Source organism: Equus asinus, chromosome 14, assembly GCF_041296235.1.
Source record: "Equus asinus isolate D_3611 breed Donkey chromosome 14, EquAss-T2T_v2, whole genome shotgun sequence".
Taxonomy (NCBI): domain Eukaryota; kingdom Metazoa; phylum Chordata; class Mammalia; order Perissodactyla; family Equidae; genus Equus; species Equus asinus.
Window position 1 is genome coordinate 24984597 of NC_091803.1, and position 22810 is coordinate 25007406.

General features: G+C 44.9%; 1 protein-coding gene, 1 long non-coding RNA gene and 1 other non-coding gene across 4 annotated transcripts; 1 reads left to right on the plus strand and 2 right to left on the minus strand.

Moving 5' to 3' along the window:
- Positions 1 to 5646: 5646 nt before the first annotated feature.
- ZNF689 (zinc finger protein 689) lies at positions 5647 to 11162 on the plus strand. The gene is made up of 3 exons (XM_014842395.3): positions 5647 to 6420; positions 6631 to 6744; positions 8240 to 11162. The coding sequence occupies exons 1-3, from the start codon at positions 6219 to 6221 to the stop codon at positions 9421 to 9423; spliced, it is 1500 nt and encodes a 499-aa protein (XP_014697881.1). The 5' UTR covers positions 5647 to 6218; the 3' UTR covers positions 9424 to 11162.
- Positions 11163 to 15788: 4626 nt separating this feature from the next.
- On the minus strand, positions 15789 to 15951 carry LOC123277045 (U1 spliceosomal RNA). Its single transcript, XR_006513720.1, has one exon. It is a non-coding gene; the product is annotated as a U1 spliceosomal RNA (small nuclear RNA).
- Positions 15952 to 21513: 5562 nt separating this feature from the next.
- On the minus strand, positions 21514 to 22693 carry LOC123277000 (uncharacterized). 2 transcript variants are annotated; one of them, XR_011494190.1, is made up of 4 exons: positions 22488 to 22691; positions 22190 to 22308; positions 21854 to 22060; positions 21519 to 21735 (listed from the first exon to the last, which is right to left on the minus strand). It is a non-coding gene; the product is annotated as an uncharacterized lncRNA (long non-coding RNA). The 2 variants fall into 2 exon arrangements; XR_011494191.1 differs by lacking the exon at positions 21854 to 22060 and having other exon boundaries at positions 21514 to 21735; positions 22488 to 22693.
- Positions 22694 to 22810: the final 117 nt, after the last annotated feature.

Here is a 22810-nt window from a genome sequence, read left to right on the forward strand (position 1 = left end):
TTCAAGCTGTAGCAGGTGTCAGAATTTCCTTCCTTTTTAAGGCTGGATATTACTTCATTGTATGTCTATACTACATTTTGTTTATCCATTCATCCCTTGATGGACACTTGAGTTGCTTCCACCTCTTGACTATTGTGAATAGTGCTGCTATAAACCAGTGTGTACAAATATCTCTTCAAGACCCTGCTTTGAATTCTTTTGGCTATATACCCAAAATAGAATTGCTGGATCATAAAGTAATGCTATTTTTAATTTTTTTTTTGAGAAAAAAAAAAGCACTGAGATCTCGGTTTTTTGAGAAGTGTTTCCACCGAAATGCCCACATTTAAGGTCTTACCAGGGAGAGGAGTCAGCTTACCCCTGAAAAGAATTCAGCCCTTCCTTATGAGAACACTATATTGTTTCGGAGGCCTGGAGCGAGGAAGAAGGGATGGTACTTTTACTCAAATTGGGAAACTTGTGCCTGAGGCAGGTGGGGCATCTCCGTATGAGGGATTCACACTTGGACCTTTATACCTTGGATGATCAGGCACTCAGACTGAGGTGCTGCTCTGTCTCCATAAACAACTGCCTGATTCCCAGAGAAAGATAACTACAGTGATTCAAAGCACCCTACAATCTTTGGTTCCAATTCTCTTGTCTCTGCAGAAAGCAAGAGTAAAGAAAAGAACAGAAGGAAGAAATGGAGGTCAGGGAACTTAATGCAGCCTGTGTAAGAGAGAGGCCACCACAGAAGGTGTGGCAAGACCCCCTTGAAGTAACTGAGGTCCCTAACTACAGAGGGTGTGGCCAGATATTGCCTCAGGGTTCCTCAGCCCCAGAAGAACAGTACTTTCGGGCTCCAAAGCGTATGTCTGGGTTGTCCTCTTCTGGCCAGCCACCAGCAGGTCTACTCTGCTGAGCAGCCCTTCCCTGTGACAGTATGCGCGCTGTTCTCTCAGTGTAAGGACCTGCACCAGCATCAGCTCATCCACACAGGCGAGACACCCTTCCCCTGCCCCCAGTGTGGCTGCTGCTTTTGAAGAAGTAGGGCACTGGCCACCCACGTAAGGGAGAAGCCCTCTGCATGTCTGCAGCTCTTTGCCTTCCACTCACTGTTGGTGAGACACAGGCAGAGCCACTCTGATGACTGTTTCCATGTTTGTGGGACATGTGGTGCCCACTTTTCCCAGAGGGCTCACCTGGCCTAGCAGCAGCTGCTCCATACAAGGCACACCTGTGTCCTGACTGTGGCTGCTACTTCCTGTATATTCACAAATGCAGACATATGTGCACAGACTGTGGGTGCCACTTAGCATACCCCTCCCTCCTGGCCAACCACTGGCTCATACACTTGCATAAGCACTGCTCCCATTGCCTACAATGTGGCACTCACTTGGCTCTCTGGGAGAACTTCCTCCAGCATCAGCTCATCCACTCAGGAAAGAATCCCTACTGGTGCTGTGACTGTGGGCGGTGCTTCTGCCAGAGGCTCCCTTGGCCATTCATAGACGCACACACACACGCAAGAAATCTTGGGGCCGGCCAGGTGGCATAGCGGTTAAGTGCACATGTTCTGCTTCGGTGGCCCAGGGTTCACTGGTTTCGATCCCGGGTGCGGACATGGCACCGCTTGGCAAGCCATGCTGTGGTAGATGTCCCACATATAAAGTAGAGGAAGATGGGCACGGCTGTTAGCTCAGGGCCAGTCTTCCTCAGCAAAAAGAGGAGGATTGGCAGATGTTAGCTCAGGGCTAATCTTCCTCAAGGAAAAAAAAGAAAGAAATCTTACTCCTGCCTAGAGTGTTTCATCTGCTTCTCCTACTCCTCTCTCCTGCTCAGCTACTGGTGCATCCACTCTGATGAGAGGTCATTTCCCTGCACTGAGTGGGAAAAGCTTCAAGAGAAAGTATGTCCTGAAAGCCCACCACTGGATCCATCAGGCAAACAAGGAGAAGCAGAGGTGTGGGAGACCTGGGCAGTTCCTGTTCCAGGGTCCCGTCCTTGGGGATCAGGACCTCACAGTTCACATCCACTATTTCTCAGATAAGTTCCAGGAGTGTTGGTGACCTGGGTCAGATGTTATGAAGGAGCTTACGCTGGAAGATATCTCTTCTCATCAAGTGTTGGCCATGCAGAGCGACCAAAGGCAGGAAAGACAGGAAGAAAGAGGGATGTACAAAGTGACAAGGTCTGTAGGTGCTTTGTAGTTCCCCTTCAGGGAGCAGGATATAGAGGTAATCAGAAATGTACCAGTGAGGGGCCGGCCCAGTGGCATAGTGGTTAAGTTCGCACCCTCCACTTCAGGACCCCAGGGTTCACAGGCCCGGATCCCGGACACGGACCTAGCACCACTGGTCAAGCCATGCTGTGGTGGCATCCCACACAACATAGAGGGAGATTGACACAGATGTTAGCTCAGCAACAGTCTTCCTCAAGAGAAAAAAAAAAAAAGAGGAAGGGGACCAGCCCAGTGGCGCAGCAGTTAAGTTCACACATTCTGCTTTGGTGGCCTGGGGTTCACCGGTTTGGATCCTGGGTGCGGACCTATGCATTGCTTATCAAGCCATGCTATGGCAGGGGTCCCACATATAAAGTAGAGGAAGATGGGCACAGATGTTACCTCAGGGCCAATCTTCCTCAGTAAAAAGAGGAGGATTGGCAGCAGATGGTAGCTCAGGGCTAATCTTCCTTTAAAAAAAAAGAGGAAGATTGGCACCAGATGTTTAGCTCAGGGCCAATCTTCCTCACAGACAAAAAAAGAGAAATGTACTAGTGAGTTACCTCACTCAGAAAGGGACAGGTTGGAAGTGGACTAGATGAATCTGTTAAGAAAAGGTAAGGGGGGCCAGCCCAGTGGTGCAGCGGTTAAATTTGCATGTTCCGCTTTGGTGGCCTGGGGTTTGCTGGTTCAGATCCTGGGTGCAGAGCTACACACTGCTTGTTGAACCATGCTGTGGCAGACATCCCACATATAAAAAGTAGAGGAAGGTGGGCACAGATGTTAGCTCAGTGCTACTCTTGCTCAGGAAAAAAGAGAAGCATTGGTGGCAGATGTTGGCTCAGGGCTAATCTTCCTCAAAAAAGAAGAAAAAAGAAAAAGAAAAGGTAAGACTCCTTCATTACTCATGACCCTCTCCCAGGACCAACACTGCAAGTCTGGGTTTATGGTGCAATGACATATTAGGCAAAGGTCAGGTTCCAGCCAGTCTATAAGGTGAAGTCTGTGTGTGCTATAATCGAAGGCTGCACTTTCAGGCACTTCCTCGCACTGACCATGAAACAAGGAGAAATTAATCTCAAGGCCTTTCACACAGTTTAGAGGTGCCAGAGCAATGCAGAAGACATTCCAGGTTCAAATATCCTCCCTGCCTTTACTAAAAGGTTTTGGACAAGCTGCTCAACCTTCTGATAACTGATATAAGGATAATCATCCTCATAAGGACTCTAGAAGGTGAATTTCAACTGATTATCTATATCAGTGTGCCCACAAGGTGGCACGTGGTACTTAGTTAGTTGGCCCACAACATCATTTCCCTAGACCCAGAACAGGGTGCTTTTGGTCTTTATGTGGCCTCTTGGTGTTTAGACTCCCTGAATCTTCTCCATCCTTCTCTGCAGTGGGCAGTCTTCCTTCAGGAGGAGTCCCACTTCTCCCTGTGCCCAATATGGATCCAGGAATTTATACAGCAAGGAGCAAGGGGCTCTGCTTTCACATTGTCTTGGGTGCTTCTTTCTCTAAAGTGTTTCTCTATAGTTAAGACCATCTGACTCTGCCTGATTCCTAGGTCCTGCCTTAGTGGCTCCCACCAAGATGATGGCAAGCCTGGCCAAATGGGGCCTTCACAGGCTATGGCCAAAAGGGCTAGGCTGAGGCTGCATCTCAGTCCAGCCTGCCTTCCCACTTCCTGGATGTGGGAAGAGGGCCCAGCACCTTCTCACCTCAATATTCAATCATCTTCTTTCCTGTTCAATGTCACCATCTTCTCCTTGATCAGTTGTCAGTACATCACTACTATTTAGGCAAAATGTCCACAGAGGAAGTCTGATTCCTTTCCAGACTCCTCTGTTTAGTCACTTTCTTCCCTCCTAATGAAATGCTTTGCTATCCCTTTACCTTATTATTCCCTTAGCAGCCTAAGTTTACATTCTTGTTTCTCCAAACTGAACTATGTGTAGGAAGAAAGAGTAGGCACAAAGCTTTAAGTACATCCTGCAAACTACTAGAGTAATCTTCCTAAAACATTATTGGAAGGTCATTCACTTCTCTAGACTTCCTTAGAGCTCCCCAATGTACAGGATAAAGCCCTCCAACATCTGGTGCCAACCTAGCATTTCAGTCCTTCAGTTTTACCATAAGTCATCTTGTACTGCATCAGAAAATATCATTATTCCCTTCACGCTCCGAATGTCCGGAATTCTTCGCTTTGTGCCGGAAAGCTTTACTGCCGTAGAATTCAGCTCTTTATTCAACAAATGTATATTAAGCACCACTGCCCTGCCTAAATCTTACCCCTTTCACAGACCAAACTCATTTCCCACCTGATGCATCAATCCACAAGGTCTATAGGAGGAGGGACTCTGTCTTATTCATTTTGGCAATCTTGACATTTCTACCCATTCCCCCAGGAGTTTGTTCAACAAACACAGTCACTATTCTTAAGACCGAGCAGAACTCAATGAATATTTACTGCAGTTTTTTTCTACCTTCTCTGTTCAAAAGCCACCTTCCTTGGAATGTCTTATTGCCTACGTGATCTTGTGGCTGCCTGTCATATTGTTTTTCTTTATCCCCTGCAGGCTTTGGGGTAGTGTTTTGCCCATAGCAGCTGCTTTAAAATATTGATTAATGGCTTGGAGAGATAGATGTGTATGTCACCAGCTGAACTAAGAGATGTAGCGAATGGTAGTCTCCTGCCCCCAGATCCCCTGGGAGATGACGCTGAACTGGTGAAATGCTGCACCACAACACTTCCACATAAGTGGGGTCAGATGGAGTCGGTGCTGACTGGTTACATCAGCAATTTTCCTGTGCCTTTCACATACATGCTTGTATCATTGTTATTATTAGTTCTTATGCCTCACAAGACTATAAACTCCATCCAGAGCATGGCCCATGATTTATTCCTGTAACCCTGCTTCTCCTAACTGCCCGGCACGAGGCTTTGTATACTGAACAAATGTCATGTAAAAATAAAGTACGGAGAGAGATGCAGAAGATTGAATCTGAGAAGAGACCAGGAGCTCAGGTGAATTCTTGAGTTAGCAAGCAAATCAGGATAGTACAAAGGAAGGGTGCAGAATTCAGTTGTATGAATAAAGGCCCTGTCAGCTCCAGGTTTAAATGTTTGTTTCTTCTCCTTACCAGCATTATCCCTCTGAGATTTTCTTCATCGATAGAACCGGGATGGTAACCATCACCCCCACACAATGGCAGCAAAGAATAAATAAGATGAAATGTGTTATATAGTGGGCATGGTGCCTGTGCACAGGGAACGCCAACGTTAATTCCCTTCCCAAAAGGGCAACAAGGGAGTTATCCATTATCCAAAGCGCAGGCTGCTCTGAGAAAGCCACGGAAGGGAACCAGGGGAATCTCAGACCCGGATTGGCCAGAGTGGCTCCGTCACTCAAATCCTTCCCTCCCTCAGCCAGGCAGCGCCTGCCAGAGAACAAGGGCCCGTCACTGATCCCAGGCCAGGTCGCCGCTTCCCGCCTCAGAACTCACTGCGGTCACCCGACACCGCGGGTCCAGCTTCCTGCCCTGACGCTTCCGTTGGCTTCGTTCAAACAGGCCGCTTTCGCCAGCACCCAATCAGAACGCTCGATCTTCGGCCGCCGCCCAATGAGCGCGTGTAATGGGGGAAACGGGGCGTGAAGCCCAACGGCAGCGCCATCACACTTGAGGGCAAAGAGGTTAGGAAGCCGGCATGGCGCTCCGGTCAATAAAATCGATAGCTGGAAACTGCCTGTGTTCCAGGCAAAGGCGGTGCAGTAGCAGCGCCGCCATTTTCCCTGAAGGCATCTTCCGGTGCCTTTCACCCAAGTTCGGACAGGAGTTTCCTGAATAACAGGGAGAGGTTCCCGTTAGCCCCGCAGGCGGCCAACGCTGATTCCCTCCGGACCTTCACAGGCACGCTCAGCCCCGGTCCGGCGGGGCTTCCAAATCCCGGGGTCCGCCAGCGCGCAGGGACCGAGGCCAGGACGGGGAAGGCCGTGGCGCTGGCTTCTCGGGCCCAATGGCGCCGCCTTCGGCTTCGCTCTCCGCGCGGGAACCAGAAGCTGGATCCGGCCGGAGAAGAGGAAAGAAGCCGAGGGCAGTGAAGTTCGCGGACGTGGCCGTGTACTTCTCCCCGGAGGAGTGGGAGTGTCTGCGGCCCGCGCAGAGGGCCCTGTACCGGGACGTGATGCGGGAGACCTACGGCCACCTGGGCGCGCTCGGTGAGGTCCGGCCCAATCCGCTTCTGCGGGCCCCGAAGGGAAGAAGCTTGTGGCTGGGGGGAGGACAGAGAGCCTAGAGTGTCCAGAGTCCAGGCCTGTGACCAGGTTGTGTCAGGGGAGGAGGACGGGGTTTTGGCAAGAGATGCCATGGGGTAGATATTACCCAGCGTTATCTATGAGCAGGGCCTCTGACTGTTTCTCTTTCCCCAGGGTGCGCAGGTCCCAAACCAGTTCTCATCTCCTGGTTGGAACGAAATACTGATGTTTGGGAACCAGCTGCTCTGGATCCGCAGGAGTACCCAAGAGGGGTAACAGGCCAAAGAAGTGAGTGAAAAATGCCCATGGAGGGCCTGCAGCCTCTAATGACTCAGTCCAGAGTTTTGGGGGCTAAGGGTACCCATGACCCACGCTGCAGTGCTCCATTTACTGTGTTCGTTTTCCCAGTTTAAGGGTCTTGTCTCTGATGGGGTCAGTTGGTTGGGCCAACACACAACAAATCACATGTCAGTTTGCAAACTAACCACCTGCAGTTCTCTGTTGTGTGAATGAATCTGAGCTTTTGAAAGAAGCTACCTTCTTGCCTCCTTTCCAGGATTTCTGCCCCTAGCCTGCTCCGAGTTGCATTCTGACTGAGAGATCCTATATCTCTCTGAGTTTTCTGTGTTTTGTTAAAGGGATCTAAGGGGGAACAGCTGCCTAGCGTGCAGGGGCCTCTTTCTGGCAGGATGACCCTGATAATTGCAGGAATCTGTACACCCTCCTTAGGATCAAGCAAGGCTGTAATGCCATCCAGGTGAGAAGGGGCTCAGATCCAACCAGCGAGGCAGATGGAACTGGCTGGGCTGGAGTTTCTGTGCCAGATTCTCTAATACCAGGGCTATCTAAGATTCAGATCTGACCATGATATTTCGTTGCTTAAAACCTTTCCGTTTTTGCCAAGGCAGATCGTCAGATGGCTGTCAGTTATATCTAAGTCACTTGGGGAACTTGATAAAAATACGGATTCCAGGACCCTATCCCAGAATTACTGATTTACTCTTACAGATGCCTAGGAACTTGTATTTTTTTCAAATAGCCCCAGGTGATTTGGATGTCTGTTTAAGTCTGAGAACCACTGGATAAAATACAGTTCAAAGTCCTTACAGCAGTAGTTCTGCATGTGGTCCTCAGACCAACAGCAGCATCACTTGGAATGTGTTAGAAATGCAAATTCTGGGGCCGGCCTGGTTAAGTTTGCATGTTCCGCTTTGGTGGCCCAGGGTTCACAGATTGGGAATGGCTCATCAAGCCATGCTGTGGCAGTGTCCCACATACAAAATAGAGGAAGACTGACACAGATGTTAGCTCAGGGGCAATCATCTTCACAAAAAAGAAATGCAAGTTCTTGGGCCCCCCCCAGACCTGCTGAATCCACAGTGGGGAGTAGGGCCCAGCAATCTATTTGAGTAAGCCCTCCAAATGATTCTGATCACAATAAAATTTGAGAACCATTGGCTTAGAGGGCCTTATGATCTAGTCACTGCTAGCTCATACCTCATTTGTTTCTACTTCCTGCCTTACATTTACCTCTTCAAAAACTTTTAATTTTTAAAGTCAGCGTAATCTCCTCTGACTTCCCCCTTCTCCGACTTCTCTAACCTGGGTTAGGGGCTCCTGGAATACCCTCCCTATTTCCCTAGCAGTATGTCACACTAGGCTGGCTGTGGCACTAACACTCCTTGAAAACAGGGGCTGAGTCTATTTGTCTAGTAATCTGTAATACTGTAATAGGTAAAGTAGGAGCCCAGTATTTGTTTAATTTCTCCCTGTGTCCCTCTAGAAACCAGAACCAGAAAGAAGAATGGAGAGAAGGAAGTATTTCTACCTAAGGAGCCACCCCGAAAGGGGAAGCGAGGGCGGCGGCCCAGCAAACCCCGGCTGATCCCCAGGCAGACATCTGGGGGCCCCATCTGCCCTGACTGTGGTTGTACCTTCCCTGATCACTCAGCTCTGGAGAGCCACAAGTGTGCCCAGAATCTGAAAAAGCCTTACCCTTGCCCAGATTGTGGGCGCCGCTTTTCCTACCCATCCCTGCTGGTCAGTCACCGTCGGGCCCACTCTGGTGAGTGTCCCTATGTTTGTGACCAGTGTGGCAAACGTTTTTCCCAGCGCAAGAACCTCTCCCAGCACCAGGTTATTCATACAGGCGAGAAGCCCTACCACTGCCCTGACTGTGGCCGCTGCTTCCGTAGGAGTCGGTCTTTGGCCAATCATCGGACGACACATACAGGCGAAAAACCCCACCAGTGCCCTAGCTGTGGGCGTCGCTTTGCCTATCCCTCCCTGCTAGCCATCCACCAGCGCACACACACAGGAGAGAAGCCCTACACCTGCCTAGAATGCAACCGCCGCTTCCGCCAGCGCACCGCCCTAGTCATCCACCAGCGCATCCACACTGGCGAGAAGCCCTACCCATGTCCAGACTGTGAGCGGCGTTTCTCCTCCTCCTCTCGCCTGGTGAGTCACCGGCGAGTACACTCTGGGGAGCGTCCCTATGCCTGTGAGCACTGTGAGGCCCGTTTCTCCCAGCGCAGTACACTGCTCCAGCACCAGCTCTTGCACACAGGAGAGAAGCCCTACCCCTGCCCAGACTGTGGACGTGCCTTCCGGCGGAGCGGCTCCCTAGCCATACATCGCAGCACGCACACCGAGGAGAAGCTGCACGCTTGTGATGACTGTGGCCGCCGCTTTGCCTACCCCTCGCTACTGGCCAGTCACCGGCGTGTTCATTCAGGCGAGCGGCCCTATGCCTGCGACCTGTGCTCCAAGCGCTTTGCCCAGTGGAGCCACCTGGCCCAGCACCAGCTCCTGCACACTGGGGAGAAGCCTTTCCCCTGCCTTGAATGTGGCCGTTGCTTCCGCCAGAGGTGGTCTCTGGCTGTCCACAAGTGTAGCCCCAGGGTCCAAAACTGTAGCCCTAGATCTGCTATAGGGGAGCCCAGCCAGAAGGGTGGTGTCCTGTAGAATGGGACTGAAATGTATAAGTTCATTTCATTTCATGGAGAGGTCCAGAGAAGGCAAGGAGAAGCCCCAGATCATACAGGGCAGAGTCAGAACTATAACCCAGGTCTTGTGCTACATGGACCTGAACTTTAGTATATTCCACCACACTGCCTGCCTTACCTACTGTGTGTCTAGAACAGACAGTTCCACTAAGAGAGGTGACATTTGGTTAAAGTTTTCCAAGCTGCCCTATCCTAAAAGAATTTGTATGTGTGAATATCAAGGCTAAAAGTTCTCCCCATCTATTTTAGGGGCTGCTTTTCTAGTTTGTGCATACAGGGATTACCCATCACCTTGCATGAAGTCAGGAAAATCCCATTTATAGGGAGGCAGGATCTTCTACTCTGCCTTCCTCAATGCTAGGTTTAAACAAACCTGGTTTAGCCCCATTTTTACAACACTCCTGCCAAGTGGTCTTCTCCTCTTGCTTTAAAACCTCTTGACAGGGAGCTCACTACCTCACAAGGCAGGTCATTTCAGTCTGGGATAGCTCTGATCTTCGGAAGGCTATTAGGTACCACATTCTCCTTCCCTGTATGCCTTGCCCAGAATATGTTTAATACTTCATCTACATGGCAGCCCATCAGGTAATGTAATCACAGCTACTTTACCCCAACATTTTCAGGTTAAACAGCATTAATTTGGTCAATTGTTCCTTAAGGACAGGGTTTCCATTCCCACACATGATCTCTCTCCAAACAGGTACTGGTTTTTCAACGTCCCTTGTAAGGGTCACACAAAAATAAGCCAGCACCGCAGTGTTACTAGACACCTTCTTGGTCTGTACTTGTTTTAACAGCTCTAGATTGCACTGGATTCGGGGGTGGCAGCACTGTACCAGGGGTTTATCGGGTTGCAGACACCTAAATACCTAAGCTTTTTTTAAAAAACCATATGCTGTGAAGCTGTCTTTTGCACCGTTTTTGGAACATTGGTTCAGGTTGGGTCCGGGACACAAGCACAGTGAGCTTTGGGAGAAGACTGATCTTAAGGAAAAGCAGGGGAGCGATGGCTTAGCAGCAGGAAGTAAAAATGGGAGCAGCTTGCCGTGCTTCACCTGGTGGATTTGGATTTGTTCCAGGCAGCCAGTGCCTGGCAAATCCTTGAGCTGGGTCTCCTCCCTGATTCTCATCAGAATAAGAAGACGTCAGCACAGAGCCTTCCGTAAGGACTTCCTGAGTCCTCAGTCAACATTTTTTCATAAAATGAGGTGAGGCCATTCAATGAGGGTAGGAAGTTGGGTAATTGAACACAAAGCAGGAAGAGTGTACAGTCATCAAGTTGGGTTCAAGCCTGCCTCCCTCACATAAGCTCCAGAGGGCAGTGGCAGCAATGTGTCTTAATCTTTGATATGCTGCTACAGCACCCACCCGAGTAGTTACGAGTAAAGCTTTACCAAATTAAATGAACAAGGCCTGCCACTTTACCTTGGATAGCTGTGCCAAACTGAAATTTCCAAACATGACTTCTCATATGTTCCAGAGCTGGAGTGGATCCTCCTCCTACCCCTGTCGCTTCTTCCTTCAGCTCTCCTGATTTCAGCCCCAGCATTGAGGAGTGACTGGAGAACACAGTGTTTGTAATGACCTCTGTTCTGGTATTTAATGTTGCATTGTAACTGTTTCTCCTTGGATGATGCGCTACCCCAAGGCAGAGGTCATACCAGATTGAGTCTCATTAAAATGTGTGATGAATGATTATGTTCCTTGTGAAATTACTGTTTATAAAATGTAAATTTAGTTCCTCAACTGAGTAGAAATTTTTATAGTTCTGATGGAGACCTGCCCTACTCTAGCAGAGACCTGTTAGATGCCTGCCTAACCCCATTTTAGAACTGGCTCTTTTCCCTACTTTTGTCACCAGGCTGACCCAACTATTTCCTTACCTAGGAATTTTATAACTTTCTTAGGGCCTGGATTGTAACTCAAAACTTGGGAGCTGTTGGTGGCCAACTTCCAGTATGTAGTCTATGAAGGGCAGAGATGAAAGACAACTTCCCCTTAAGGCACTTCAGTCTGTTGGATGATTAGCTGTGATCCTGGCTGTATGTTCACTGGGTGATCCCAGTATCCTTCCAGTAAATTTCCCCTTCTGCTTTAGGTAGTTTAAGTTGAGTTTCTGCAACCAAAAGAACTAATACACAGCCCCAATATGGGTTAATCTCCATCTGCCATCATGCCTATATACAAGCTACGAGGGAAGAAAATGGCAATGCTGCTGAGAGGGGCCAGCCATGTACATTTCCTGATCTCCAACCTCAGCTGAACTTTCAGCATTACTTACATTTTCCATATATCCCAAACCAGTGACTATTTTCTTCTGCACTAAGAAAACACAAGGTGGGGCTGGCCCTGTGGCCGAGTGGTTAAGTTTGCGCACTCTGCTTCCGTGGTCCAGGGTTTTGCCGTTGGAATCCCGGGCGCAGACATGGCACTGCTCATCAGGCCATGTTGAGGCGGCATCCCACATGCTACAACTAGAAGGACCCAAAACTGAAAAAAAAAATCAACTATGTACTGGGGGGATTTGGGGAGAAAACACACACAAAAACCCCCCAAAAGGTGTCAAATAGGAACTCCAACATTCCACTCCCCACTCTGATTCCAAATTTACCTGTGTGACCTCGTATTTACTTGCTTCCATCCCACCTTGGGAAATCCCTCATACTGCAATGCTCATCAACATAACTGCCTGGATTTCATTCCTTCTGCCCCCTCAGGGACCTTGCTTCATCTATTATTCTTTCTGCTCTTAGTTTTATGGCTTCAGTCTCTTGTCCCTAACACAACACACTTCAGTTTATAAACATGCTAAGATCTGTCTTTAAAAACAGTAAAGAACTTTTTCTCTGGCCTCTGTCCCCATCTCCTATTTTCAGTTAAATTTCTTGAAGCAGTAGCCTACATTCACTGTACCCATTGTTTATTCTTTGGCCCACTGCAACAGTACTACAGCCACTTTGTTGAGCATTTATGATGTGCCACATACTGTATTAAGCACTTTATATATATTCCAATCTAATTTTTGCAAGAACTCCATAAAGTAGGTGTTAGGAGATGCTTCTCCATTAGTCTCTCACATTGCTATATATCTTGCTGAGTATGCCAAAGATGCAAGGCCCTGCCTTCGACAAATCCTCAGATTTGAGCCAATTCCAGACTTAGAGCCCCATGAAATGAGGGGAGGCTGGGTTCCCTTGATGAAGGACCTTGTTACATTGGCAAGACCATATGAGGTAGATCTTCCTAGCCTTTTCCAAGTGTTTACAGCCATTTGCTGGGCACTGGAGAACTGGACATTGGATCTAAACTGATTCTAATTCTTGGAAATCAAAAACATCACTGTAGGCCCAGTGGACTCATGGAGATCAGTGTGTGCAGAAAAGGGTTAACTTAGCAGGCCTAGGTTGCTCAAACCCTACACATTCCAAAGAAGGCTCATCTTCAGGACCAGCACTTGGCTCACTCCTGGGAAATAAATTCTGAACTCTTAGAATATTTTGTCTGATTAGAGTATTTTTGTATGCTGGAGGTCTTAAGCCACACTGTATCAATCTTCCCAGATAAGTTTATGATTTATAGTGAGTGCCTGTTTCTGCTCTCAGGGCCTGAGGGCTGAGCAGCTGAGGTCAGTCATGTGGGCACTCCATGTCTATGTCACTGACCCCCAATAAAAACCCTGGACACCAAGGCTCAAGTGAGCTTCTTTGGTTGGGAACAATCTGCACATATTGTTACAAAGCACTGCTGGGAGAATTAAATGCATCCCTGAGCAACTCCACTGAAAGAATACCTGGAAGTTTGCACCTGCTTTCTCCTGGACTTTGCCCCACACACCCTTTCTTTTGCTGATTGCAACCTGTATCCTTTTGTTTTAATACACCATAACCTTGAGTATAACAAAAAAAAAAAAAAAAAAAAAAAAGCAAGGCCTTGGCCACTCTCTCAGGGTTGTGTTTGCAGCAAGCAACCTTGAGGGAGAGGTAATCTCTCTATCTCAGACAAAGAGCAGCTTGCTTACCACTTTCTATAAAACAGTAGGTTCCCCAAGCTCATTGTTCCTCCCCTATAATGCAACTCACTGTGCCTAGCATCCATCTGGGCCCCTCCATGTTGCCTCTGTGGGTCTTAGGAGGCAAAAGGAACCAATGCACACATGATGCTCAGGCTGCTTCTTGTACCATGAATAAGGTCTGTTGTCTCCGATATAGGAGTCTCTTGTCTTCTGCCCGCGTCCATGAAACAGTAACAGACTAACTTGTTAATTTGTAAGTAGGGTAACCTCAAATTGCACACGTGACAGTAGGTATTATTTCCCTTTAATAGAGGAGGAAACTGAGGCTCAGTGGGATTAAATAACTTGCCCAGGATCACACATCTGTTATAATCTAAGGGCCAGGATTCCAAGCCAGGTCTGACTCCAAAGCCAGCTGCTATATCATGTATTACTCCACTGAAACTGTCCTTTAAGATGACTGATGACATAGTTAACAAATCAATATTTTAGTTTTTAATCATATTTAACTTAGTTTTCCTAAACTCTCTTATAACTTAGCTTTCATTCTCCGTATTCTTCTAGACTTCCTGGTGCCACTTGGAGTTCCTTCTAGTGTATACATGTGGGAATTCCTTCCTAGCATTTCTTGGGAAATGTGTATGTTTTCTCAAATCCCAAGAACCATCAGTCAAGAAACTGGGAAAATGCAAAAAAGGATTATAATCTCCTGTGAATTAAAGCTTAACAATCAACAGAGAAGTTACTGGTTTGGAGGATATCACTGAAAGCAAGAGTAGGAAATGCTGACATGAAAGACTGAAAGTTAATGTCAATATATCTGGCAAAGGGACCGGAGCAGCTAGAAAAAAGATGTCACAACATAATCAACTAGTCTTGCTTGTAGCTGTTGCCATCTTATAGGTCTGTGTTCCTGGTCCTGTCTGCTGCTAACCATTAGTTATTTTGCAAATAAAAAAACTATTATACTCACAGGATACTTCGTACAAATCCTATGAGTGGTGTTCAAGAAATAAGCTTGGGAAGACAAATAGGTTGGTTTTAAAAATTAAAGGTTGCAAATTGTGATTTTTTTGGTATAAAATACACATAAAATTTACTATTTTAACCATTTTTAAGTATATAATTCAGTGGCATTAAGTACATTCACAATGCTATGTAGCCATCACCACCAGTTCCAGAACTTTTTCATCATCCTAGACAGAAACTCTGTACCCATTAAACAATAAACAAATACATTAACATGGTATTTACAATTTTGATAGTTATTACCAAATTGCTTTCCAAGGAGGTTGTATGATTTACACTCCCTTGGGGGCTAGCCCAGTGGCACAGTGGTTAAGTTTGCACACTCTGCTTCAGTGGCCAGGGTTCGCCGGTTCAGATCCCGGGTGTGGACATGGCACTGCTTGGCAAGACATGCTGTGGTAGGCGTCCCACATATAAAGTAGAGGAAGATGGGCACGGATGTTAGCTCAGGGCTAGCCTTCCTCAGCAAAAAGAGGAGGATTGGCAGCAGATGTTAGCTCAGGGCTAATCTTCCTCGGGGAAAAAAAAAAAAAAAGGTAGGGGGGCCGGCCCCATGGCCGAGTGGTTAAGTTCGCCAGCTCCACTTCCGTGGCCCAGGGTTTTGCCGGTTCGGATGCTGGGTGCAGACGTGACACCACTCATCAGACCACGCTGAGGCGGCGACCCACATGCCACAACTAGAAGGACCCACAACTAAAAATATATACAACTATGTACCGGGGGGCTTTGGGGAAATAAAGGAAAAATAAAATCTTTAAAAAAAAATTGAATTTACACTCCCAACAGCAATGTGGGAGTGCTTGTATCTACAACTTTAATAACACAGTGTATCATTCATTCCTTCATTCAACAAATATCTTGGTAACTACCACATGCCATGTAATCTTCTAGAAAATGGAGATGCAGCCCTGAACAATACAAAGTCCTTGCTCTCATGGAGTTTAGAGGCTAAAGGAAAAGGCAGACGATATCAGGAAGAGGTCAGCATAGGATGAGGGGGTGAAAGTGATGAGGGGCATTATTTTGGACAGGTGTGTCACCAAACGTTGATCCTTGCTCATCTGACAGGTGAAAAATACTATCATGTAATTTTATTTTATTTTATTTAAAAAGCTTTTTTAGTAGGGCCCATGCACACACTTGCGTGTGAAACAGGAGAGCCAGGAAGAAATTGGGGGTACAGACCCAATTTCCCAAGCAGTGGAGCTCTGGGCCTGCATCTCTGCAGGTCGGGGTGCAGTTAGGTACCACGGAAGAGATGTCTGTAGAGAACCAAGGGCTATCAGGTGAGAGTGTGAACGCAGTCCCCCACTAGCAGAAATTCTGTAGTTGATTTTCCCCACGTAGGGAAATCATGGGGGTCAGCACGTCCCGAGTGAAGTGGACGAGCCTCACCATGGGAAAACCACCTTTGTGATCATGGTATCTCCCCTGCCAGGTAAGTAATTTTAATTTGCGTTCCTCTATTATGAGTGATTGTTTTTCAAATGTTTTAAGAGATCCCTGTATTTGAAATTTATACATTCTTTTAGAAGTTACCCTTAAATTTTCAGCACATATATTTGATTTGTCTAGTTTTTCCCATTATCTGTACGCCTCTCTATTTTTAATCTGAAATGAAAAATACTTTGAATTTTGTGCCTTGATCCCAACTGTTATAATTTATAAGGCATTTAATTTTAATATTATAAAAAAAATCCTGTTAGTTATGCTATAATTGATTTTGGGGTACTATGACTCAAAATATAATTTTCCATTTCACTGTTCAGGTTACACTTTGCTTACTCTGTCATGTTTTGTACTTTGCAATATTCCTTTGGTCCTTAAAAAAAAAAAAAGCATATTATGTAGGAAAACGACATGAATAGCAAAATCTATATTAACTTCTTTTTCTTTTTTCTAGCCGACACTGGCTCCCTTACCACTCCCACCCCACCCCCACACACATACATCCTTTCACTGATTCCATACTGCATAGCAAAAAGATTAGTGGATGATACAGTGATACAGACAAGACAAGTAGTGCTTTGAAGGAACTTGCCATATTTCTTACAACAGACATCGTTGGACTCTCTATTTGCCACAGCACATCTGCTTGAGTGGGGAGCTTATGTATTTGTGCTTACAGGAAACACAGCCATGTTTGGAACAATGCTTTTCTTGGTCTTTGGAAGCAATGATGGCTTTAGTTGGCAGCAGTGGAGCAAAGGAATCACTGAACTATCAGAAAATGGAAATTTTGTCATTTGGTGGCTAAACCAACGGGAGATTGGGCAACAATGCTGAGTGGTATATCAAGCCTCTTGGGAGTGACACTAAGTACTCCCTTTTCACTTTTATTGTAAGCATAGTATTTTCACTTGCTAGAGGCTTGCTAAAGGATTAAAAATGTCTTTATCTTTTTGGGGAAAAAAATCTAATGTTGACCAAAATCTCCATACTCCAGAACAATATAAGAGCCTTACAACATTTTCACTTAAGTCAGTATACTCTGATTTACATCGCAGCAGAGATATTTCCCTAGAACTGAAGAGTAAGACTACTTAAATAAGAGAAATTTATTAAATAAGAGAAAATAAAATGTCCTTCCAAAAATAAACCCTTACATTTATGATTAATTGATTTTTAACAAAGGTGCCAAAACAATTCAAAAAGAGAAATAGTCTTTGCAACAAATGGTGCTGGGACAACTGGATATCCACATACAAAAGAACAAAGTTGGACCCTACCTTCAAACATATACAAAAGTTCATTTAAAATGAACCATAAACCTAAATTTAAGAGCTAAAACTATAAAACTCTTAGAAGAAAATATAGATGTCAATCTTTGTGATCTTGGATTAGGCAATGGTTTCTTAGCTATGATACCAAAAGCACAGTGACAAAAGATAAAAACAGATAAATTAAAATTTTTGTGCTTCAAAGGACATCTTGAAGAGAGTGAAAAACAATCTACAGAATGGGAGAAAATACTTATAAATCATATATCTAAAAACGGATTTGTATCCAGAATATAGTTAAAAACTCTTACACTGATACCAAAGCCAGACAAAGACCCTACAAGAAACTTACAGACCAATATTCCTTAGGACTATTGATACAAAAATCCTCAACAAAATACTAGCAAATCAAAGCAACATCTTAAAAGGGTTACATACTATGACCAAGTGGAATTTATTCCTGGAATACAAGGATGCTTCAACAGATGAAAATCACTCAATGTAATTACGCCACATTCATACAATGAAGAAAAAAACATGATCATCTTAACTGATGCAGAAAAAGAATATGACAAAATTCAACATTCTTTCATGATAAAAAACACTCAATACACTAGAAATAGAAAGAAACTTCCTCAATATGATAAAGCCTATATATCAAAAACCCACAGCTAATATCACCTCAGTGAAAGACTGAAAGCTTACCCTTCAGAATCAGGAACAAGACAAGGATGCCCACTTTTGCCACTTCTATTCTATTTTTCTTTCCCCTGAGGAAGATTAGCCCTGAGCAATGCATCACTCCCACCAATCTTCCTCGATTTTATATGTGGGTCACTGCCACAGCGTGGCTGAGGAGTGGTATAGGTCCATGCCCTGGATCCAAACCTGTGAACCTGGGCTGCTGAAGCAGAGCGTGTGAACTTCACCACTAAACCACGGGGCTGGCCCCGCTTCAATATTCTATTGAAGTTCTAGCCAGAACAATTAGGCAAGAAAAAGAAATAAAAGGCATCCAAATTGGAAAGGAAGAAGTAAAATTATCTCTATTCACAGATGATGTAATCTTATATCTAAAAACCCTAAAGATTCCATAAAAAGATTGTTAGAGCTAATAAATGAATTCAGCAAAGTTGCAAGATACAAAATCAATACACAAAAATCAGGTGCATTTCTATATACTGGTAATGAACAATTCAGAAAGGTAATTAAGAAAACAATTCCATATATAATGGCATTAAAAACAAAATACTTGGGAATTTAACTAAGGAGGTGAAAGATTTATACACTGAAAACTACAGAATACTGCTCAAAGAAATTTAAAAATACCTAAATAAATGGAAAGACATCTTATGTCCATGAATTGGAAAACTTAGTGGGTTTTTTTTTTTTTTTGAGGAAGATTAGCCCTGAGATAACTGCTGCCAATCCTCCTCTTTTCGCTGAGGAAGACTGGTCCTGAGCTAACATCCGTGCCCATCTTCCTCAACTTTATATGTGGGACGCCTACCACAGCATGGCTTGACAAGGAGTGCCGTGTCCGCACCTGGGATCCGAACCAGTGAACCCCGGGCCACCAAAGCAGAATGTGTGCACTTAACCGCTGTGCCACCAGGCCGGCCCCATAAACTTAGTATTGTTAAGATGACAGTACTAACCAAAGAAATCTACAGATTCAGTGTCATCAAATCAAAATCCCAACAGTGATGAAGTTCTGAAACTAGAGTGAGGTGGTAGTTGCACAACATGGTGAATGCTCTAAATGCCACTTCATAGTATACTTTAAAATGGTTAATCAGGCTTTGTCTAAGCATTATCCACCTTGCTTCTCTTTCCCTTTTCCCCTGAATATTTTATTTTGAAAGTTTTCAAACATACAGTTTGAAAGAATTTTACAGTGAACACTCATATACTTACCACCTAATTCTACCATTAACATTCTACTATACTTGCTTTATTACAGAACTATCCATCTCTCTACCAGTGCATTTTATTTTTTGATGCATTTCAAAGAAATCGTTGATATCAGTACACTTCACCTCTAAACATTTCAGCATGCACATCATTTAGTAGAGATCAATATTTGTTTTACATAGTTTTTATTTTGAGTTAAACTTACATCAAAGAAAATGAGCACATTTTAAGTGTATATTTGCTGAGTGTTGACAAATGCATACATCTGTGTAACCCAAACCCCTATCAAGATATAGAATATTACCATCATCCGAGAAAGTTCCCTCATGACCTTTCCTAGTTACTCCCATCCCCACCCCACCAGAGACAACTACTGTTCTAATTTTGTCCCCGCCATATATTTGTTTTCCTTGATATAAAACTTCATATAATTGGAATCAGTGTGTATTCTTTTATCTAAGGCTTCTTTCATTCAGCACAATGTGTTTGAGAACTGCTTCTCTTTTAGACCTTTAGTTCTTGAATTCAGAGCTGGGAGAGTGTTCCCACACCCAGTATAGTACTCGACAAAGCTCAGAAATAGTTACTCAACAAAGTTACCTGCATTAGTTTCCTATTGCTACTGTAAGAAATTACCGCAAACTAGGCGGTTTAAAACAACACAAATTTGTTATCTTATGGTTCTCTGGTCAGAATTCCGAAAATAGTTCTTACAGGACTAAAATCAAGATGTTGGCAAGGTTACATTCTCCAGTCTGTAGGGGAAAATCCATTTCTTGCCTTTTCTCGCCTCCAAGCAGGAAAAAGAGGCTGCCTGCATTCCTTGGTTTGTGGCCCCTTTCCAGCAAGGCATCACTCCCACCTGTTATTGTTATCAATCTTCTCTGACTTTGCTCTTCCTGCCTCCTTTTTATAAGGACCATTGGGATTACATTAGACCCACTGGGATAATCTAGGATAGTCTTTCCATCTCAAAATCCTTAGCTTAATCACAGCTGCAAAGTCCTGTTTGCCACTGTCACCTACTCACAGGCTTCAGGGATTAGGACATGGACATATTTGGGGTCCATTATTCTGTCTACCATGTCATCTGAATAAATAAAAGACCTTAATACCATGCTTCTCAAAACTGGGTAGCTTGAAGATACAAAATAAATGTAGTATATCTTCTGGATATATCAATTCTTGTGGGTTTTGGAGAAAAGTTTAATAATTTAAACTGATAAATGGCTTAAAACACTAGCCTTCCCTTTGAACCAGCAATTCTGGTTCTAGGGTTTTATTCAACAGAGATGCTCATCTTCTGTCTCCAAAGAAGGATTTCTAAGGATATGATTACAGCAGTTTATCAGAGTAAGAATGGAAACAAACTAATTGCCCATCAACACAGAATAAGCTAAATAAATTTTCATCCAGATAATAGAACATTATGTTGCCATTAAAAAAAGAAGATTTATATGTGCTGAAATCAAACAATCTAGAAGACACATTGAGGAAAAAAAGCAAAGTGAAGTGTGTTTAGTGTGTTACTTGGGAAAAGAAAAAAACAAAAGAAATATGCTTTTCTATACCTAAATATTTCAGGAAGGACACAGGAAACTGGGCAGCGAAGGGGACTAGAGGGAGCAGACTTGTTAAGGTGAAGCATAATACACACTAAGTTCACATATCATAAGTGTACAGCTCCATTAATTTTCACAAACTGAACACATCTGAGTAATCAACACCTAGATCAAGAATCAGAATATTATCAGGCCCCTAGAAGCAAAAAGGGTAACCCACTATCCTGATTCTTAATAGCTGGGATTAGTTTTGCCTGTTTTTATACTTCATATAAATGGAATCATATATACTATTTTGTCTGGCTTCTTTTGCTCAACATTTGTCTGCAAGATTTATCCATATGACGCATGTGGTTGTAGAGTATTCATTCTCATTTCTGAATGAGCATCCCACAGTTATTTATTCATTCTACTGCTGTGGATAGTTTCCAGTTTTGGGCTATTGCAACTAGTCTGGCTGTGAACATTTGAGTACATATCTTTCAGTAAACATACGTATGCATTTCTGTTGGGTATACACCTAAGAGTGGAATTGCTGGGTTACAGGGTATGCACAGATTCAGCTTTAGCAGATTCTGCTAGTTTTCCAAAGTGGTTGTACCACCTTACACTCCACCAGTAGTCTAAGAGAGTCCAACACTTTCGAAATAGATGGACACCGTTGTTTTTTTTTTACATCTCTAGAACTTTCCTTCTCCACTCTTATGAATACTTAGAAAAGTTTGAAAATTTTCATCTTAAGAGATGATCTGATTTTTTTGTTACCCATTTACGAGCTATAATTTTGTTGACTGAAATAAAGAATCTCGATAAAGTTAGATGAAGGAGTTTATTCAATAATCAAGAAGAGGAACTTGAGCCTGGGAAACAGTCCAAAAGAGTGTTCTGAAGGAAGTTTCAAGGTCTACAGATCTGAGCGCAGCTTCTATAGTTTTTCAAAGCACTGTATGTGCAGAAAGGGCCTTCCACATCAAACAATCATGTACGTCAAAGGGGTATCTGTTCCTCCATGACAGGGTACATCTGGTTTTTCTCTAGGTAATACATGAAAGATAAAATAAATAAGAACTTCTTGGTTACAAATCCTGGAATTTTGATGTTATTTATGTGTGGAGAGAGGCAAGGACCAGAGTCGCTAATCATTTCCCAAACCTCAAAAATGCAGCTAGGTTATGTGAGAGCCAGGTACTCTTTATCTCTTCCTGTTGCAGAGGTTTTCCAGCTGGCGTCTTCAGTCATGAGGTGAAGGGTTGTAAAGTCATTCTGACACAGGCTTAAGATGCCCTGCAAGGCCGCTTCACAGTAAGGCATAGATTTTGCACCGACTCTATGCCTATGCAGCCTGCTTGCTAGTTTTGCCTGACAGACCAGAGAGAGGGGTGCCCATTACTGTTCACAATTTGAATACAAGATTTCTGCTTGAGACAGGGTACTGATCGTAATGTAATTACAATAACAACTACAAATTCATATCTATTAAGTACTTACTTTGTGCAGGGCGCTACACTGAGCACTTAGCTGAACCTGGGAGTCAAAAGATGACTTTGAATCCCAGCTCTGTCCCCCGTGAGCAGTTACCTGGCCTTTCTGTTCCTCAGATTCTACGTCTAGAAAAGGGAAGGCATCTGTGATCTCGGGGCATGGGCCAAATCAAATACAGGTAGGAACCGGTTCCCGCAGCAGGCCCGGGCTAGCCCTGAGTACCCAGAGCACAGCGGAGGGACAGGCCGCCCCCAACTCCCTCACCTCCAAAATCCGCCCGTCTTTGCCCTAAGCTTTTACTCACCTCCAAGCCCCGGACATCCGGACCTGCCTGTAAGAGTTCTCATGTGAGTAGCAGTCCGTAAGGGAGTAGCTTCAACCCATCAGAGCCTCTCTCTTAGGTTGCTGTTCCGGAGAAGCCAAATCAAGAGCGATCCAGCCGCCCCTCGGCCCAGGCCACCTGCAGACCACTCGCTGCTTCCCTTCAGCCTTTCAAACAGGCCGCTCCGGAAAGACCAATCACAGCCTTCCTGCCCCTGTCCGCCGGTGCGACCCAATCAACGTCATCTGTCGGTGTGTCACGCTACGGAGTCCAGCTGCCCTGCCGCTTTCCCTTTGGTACGTCTG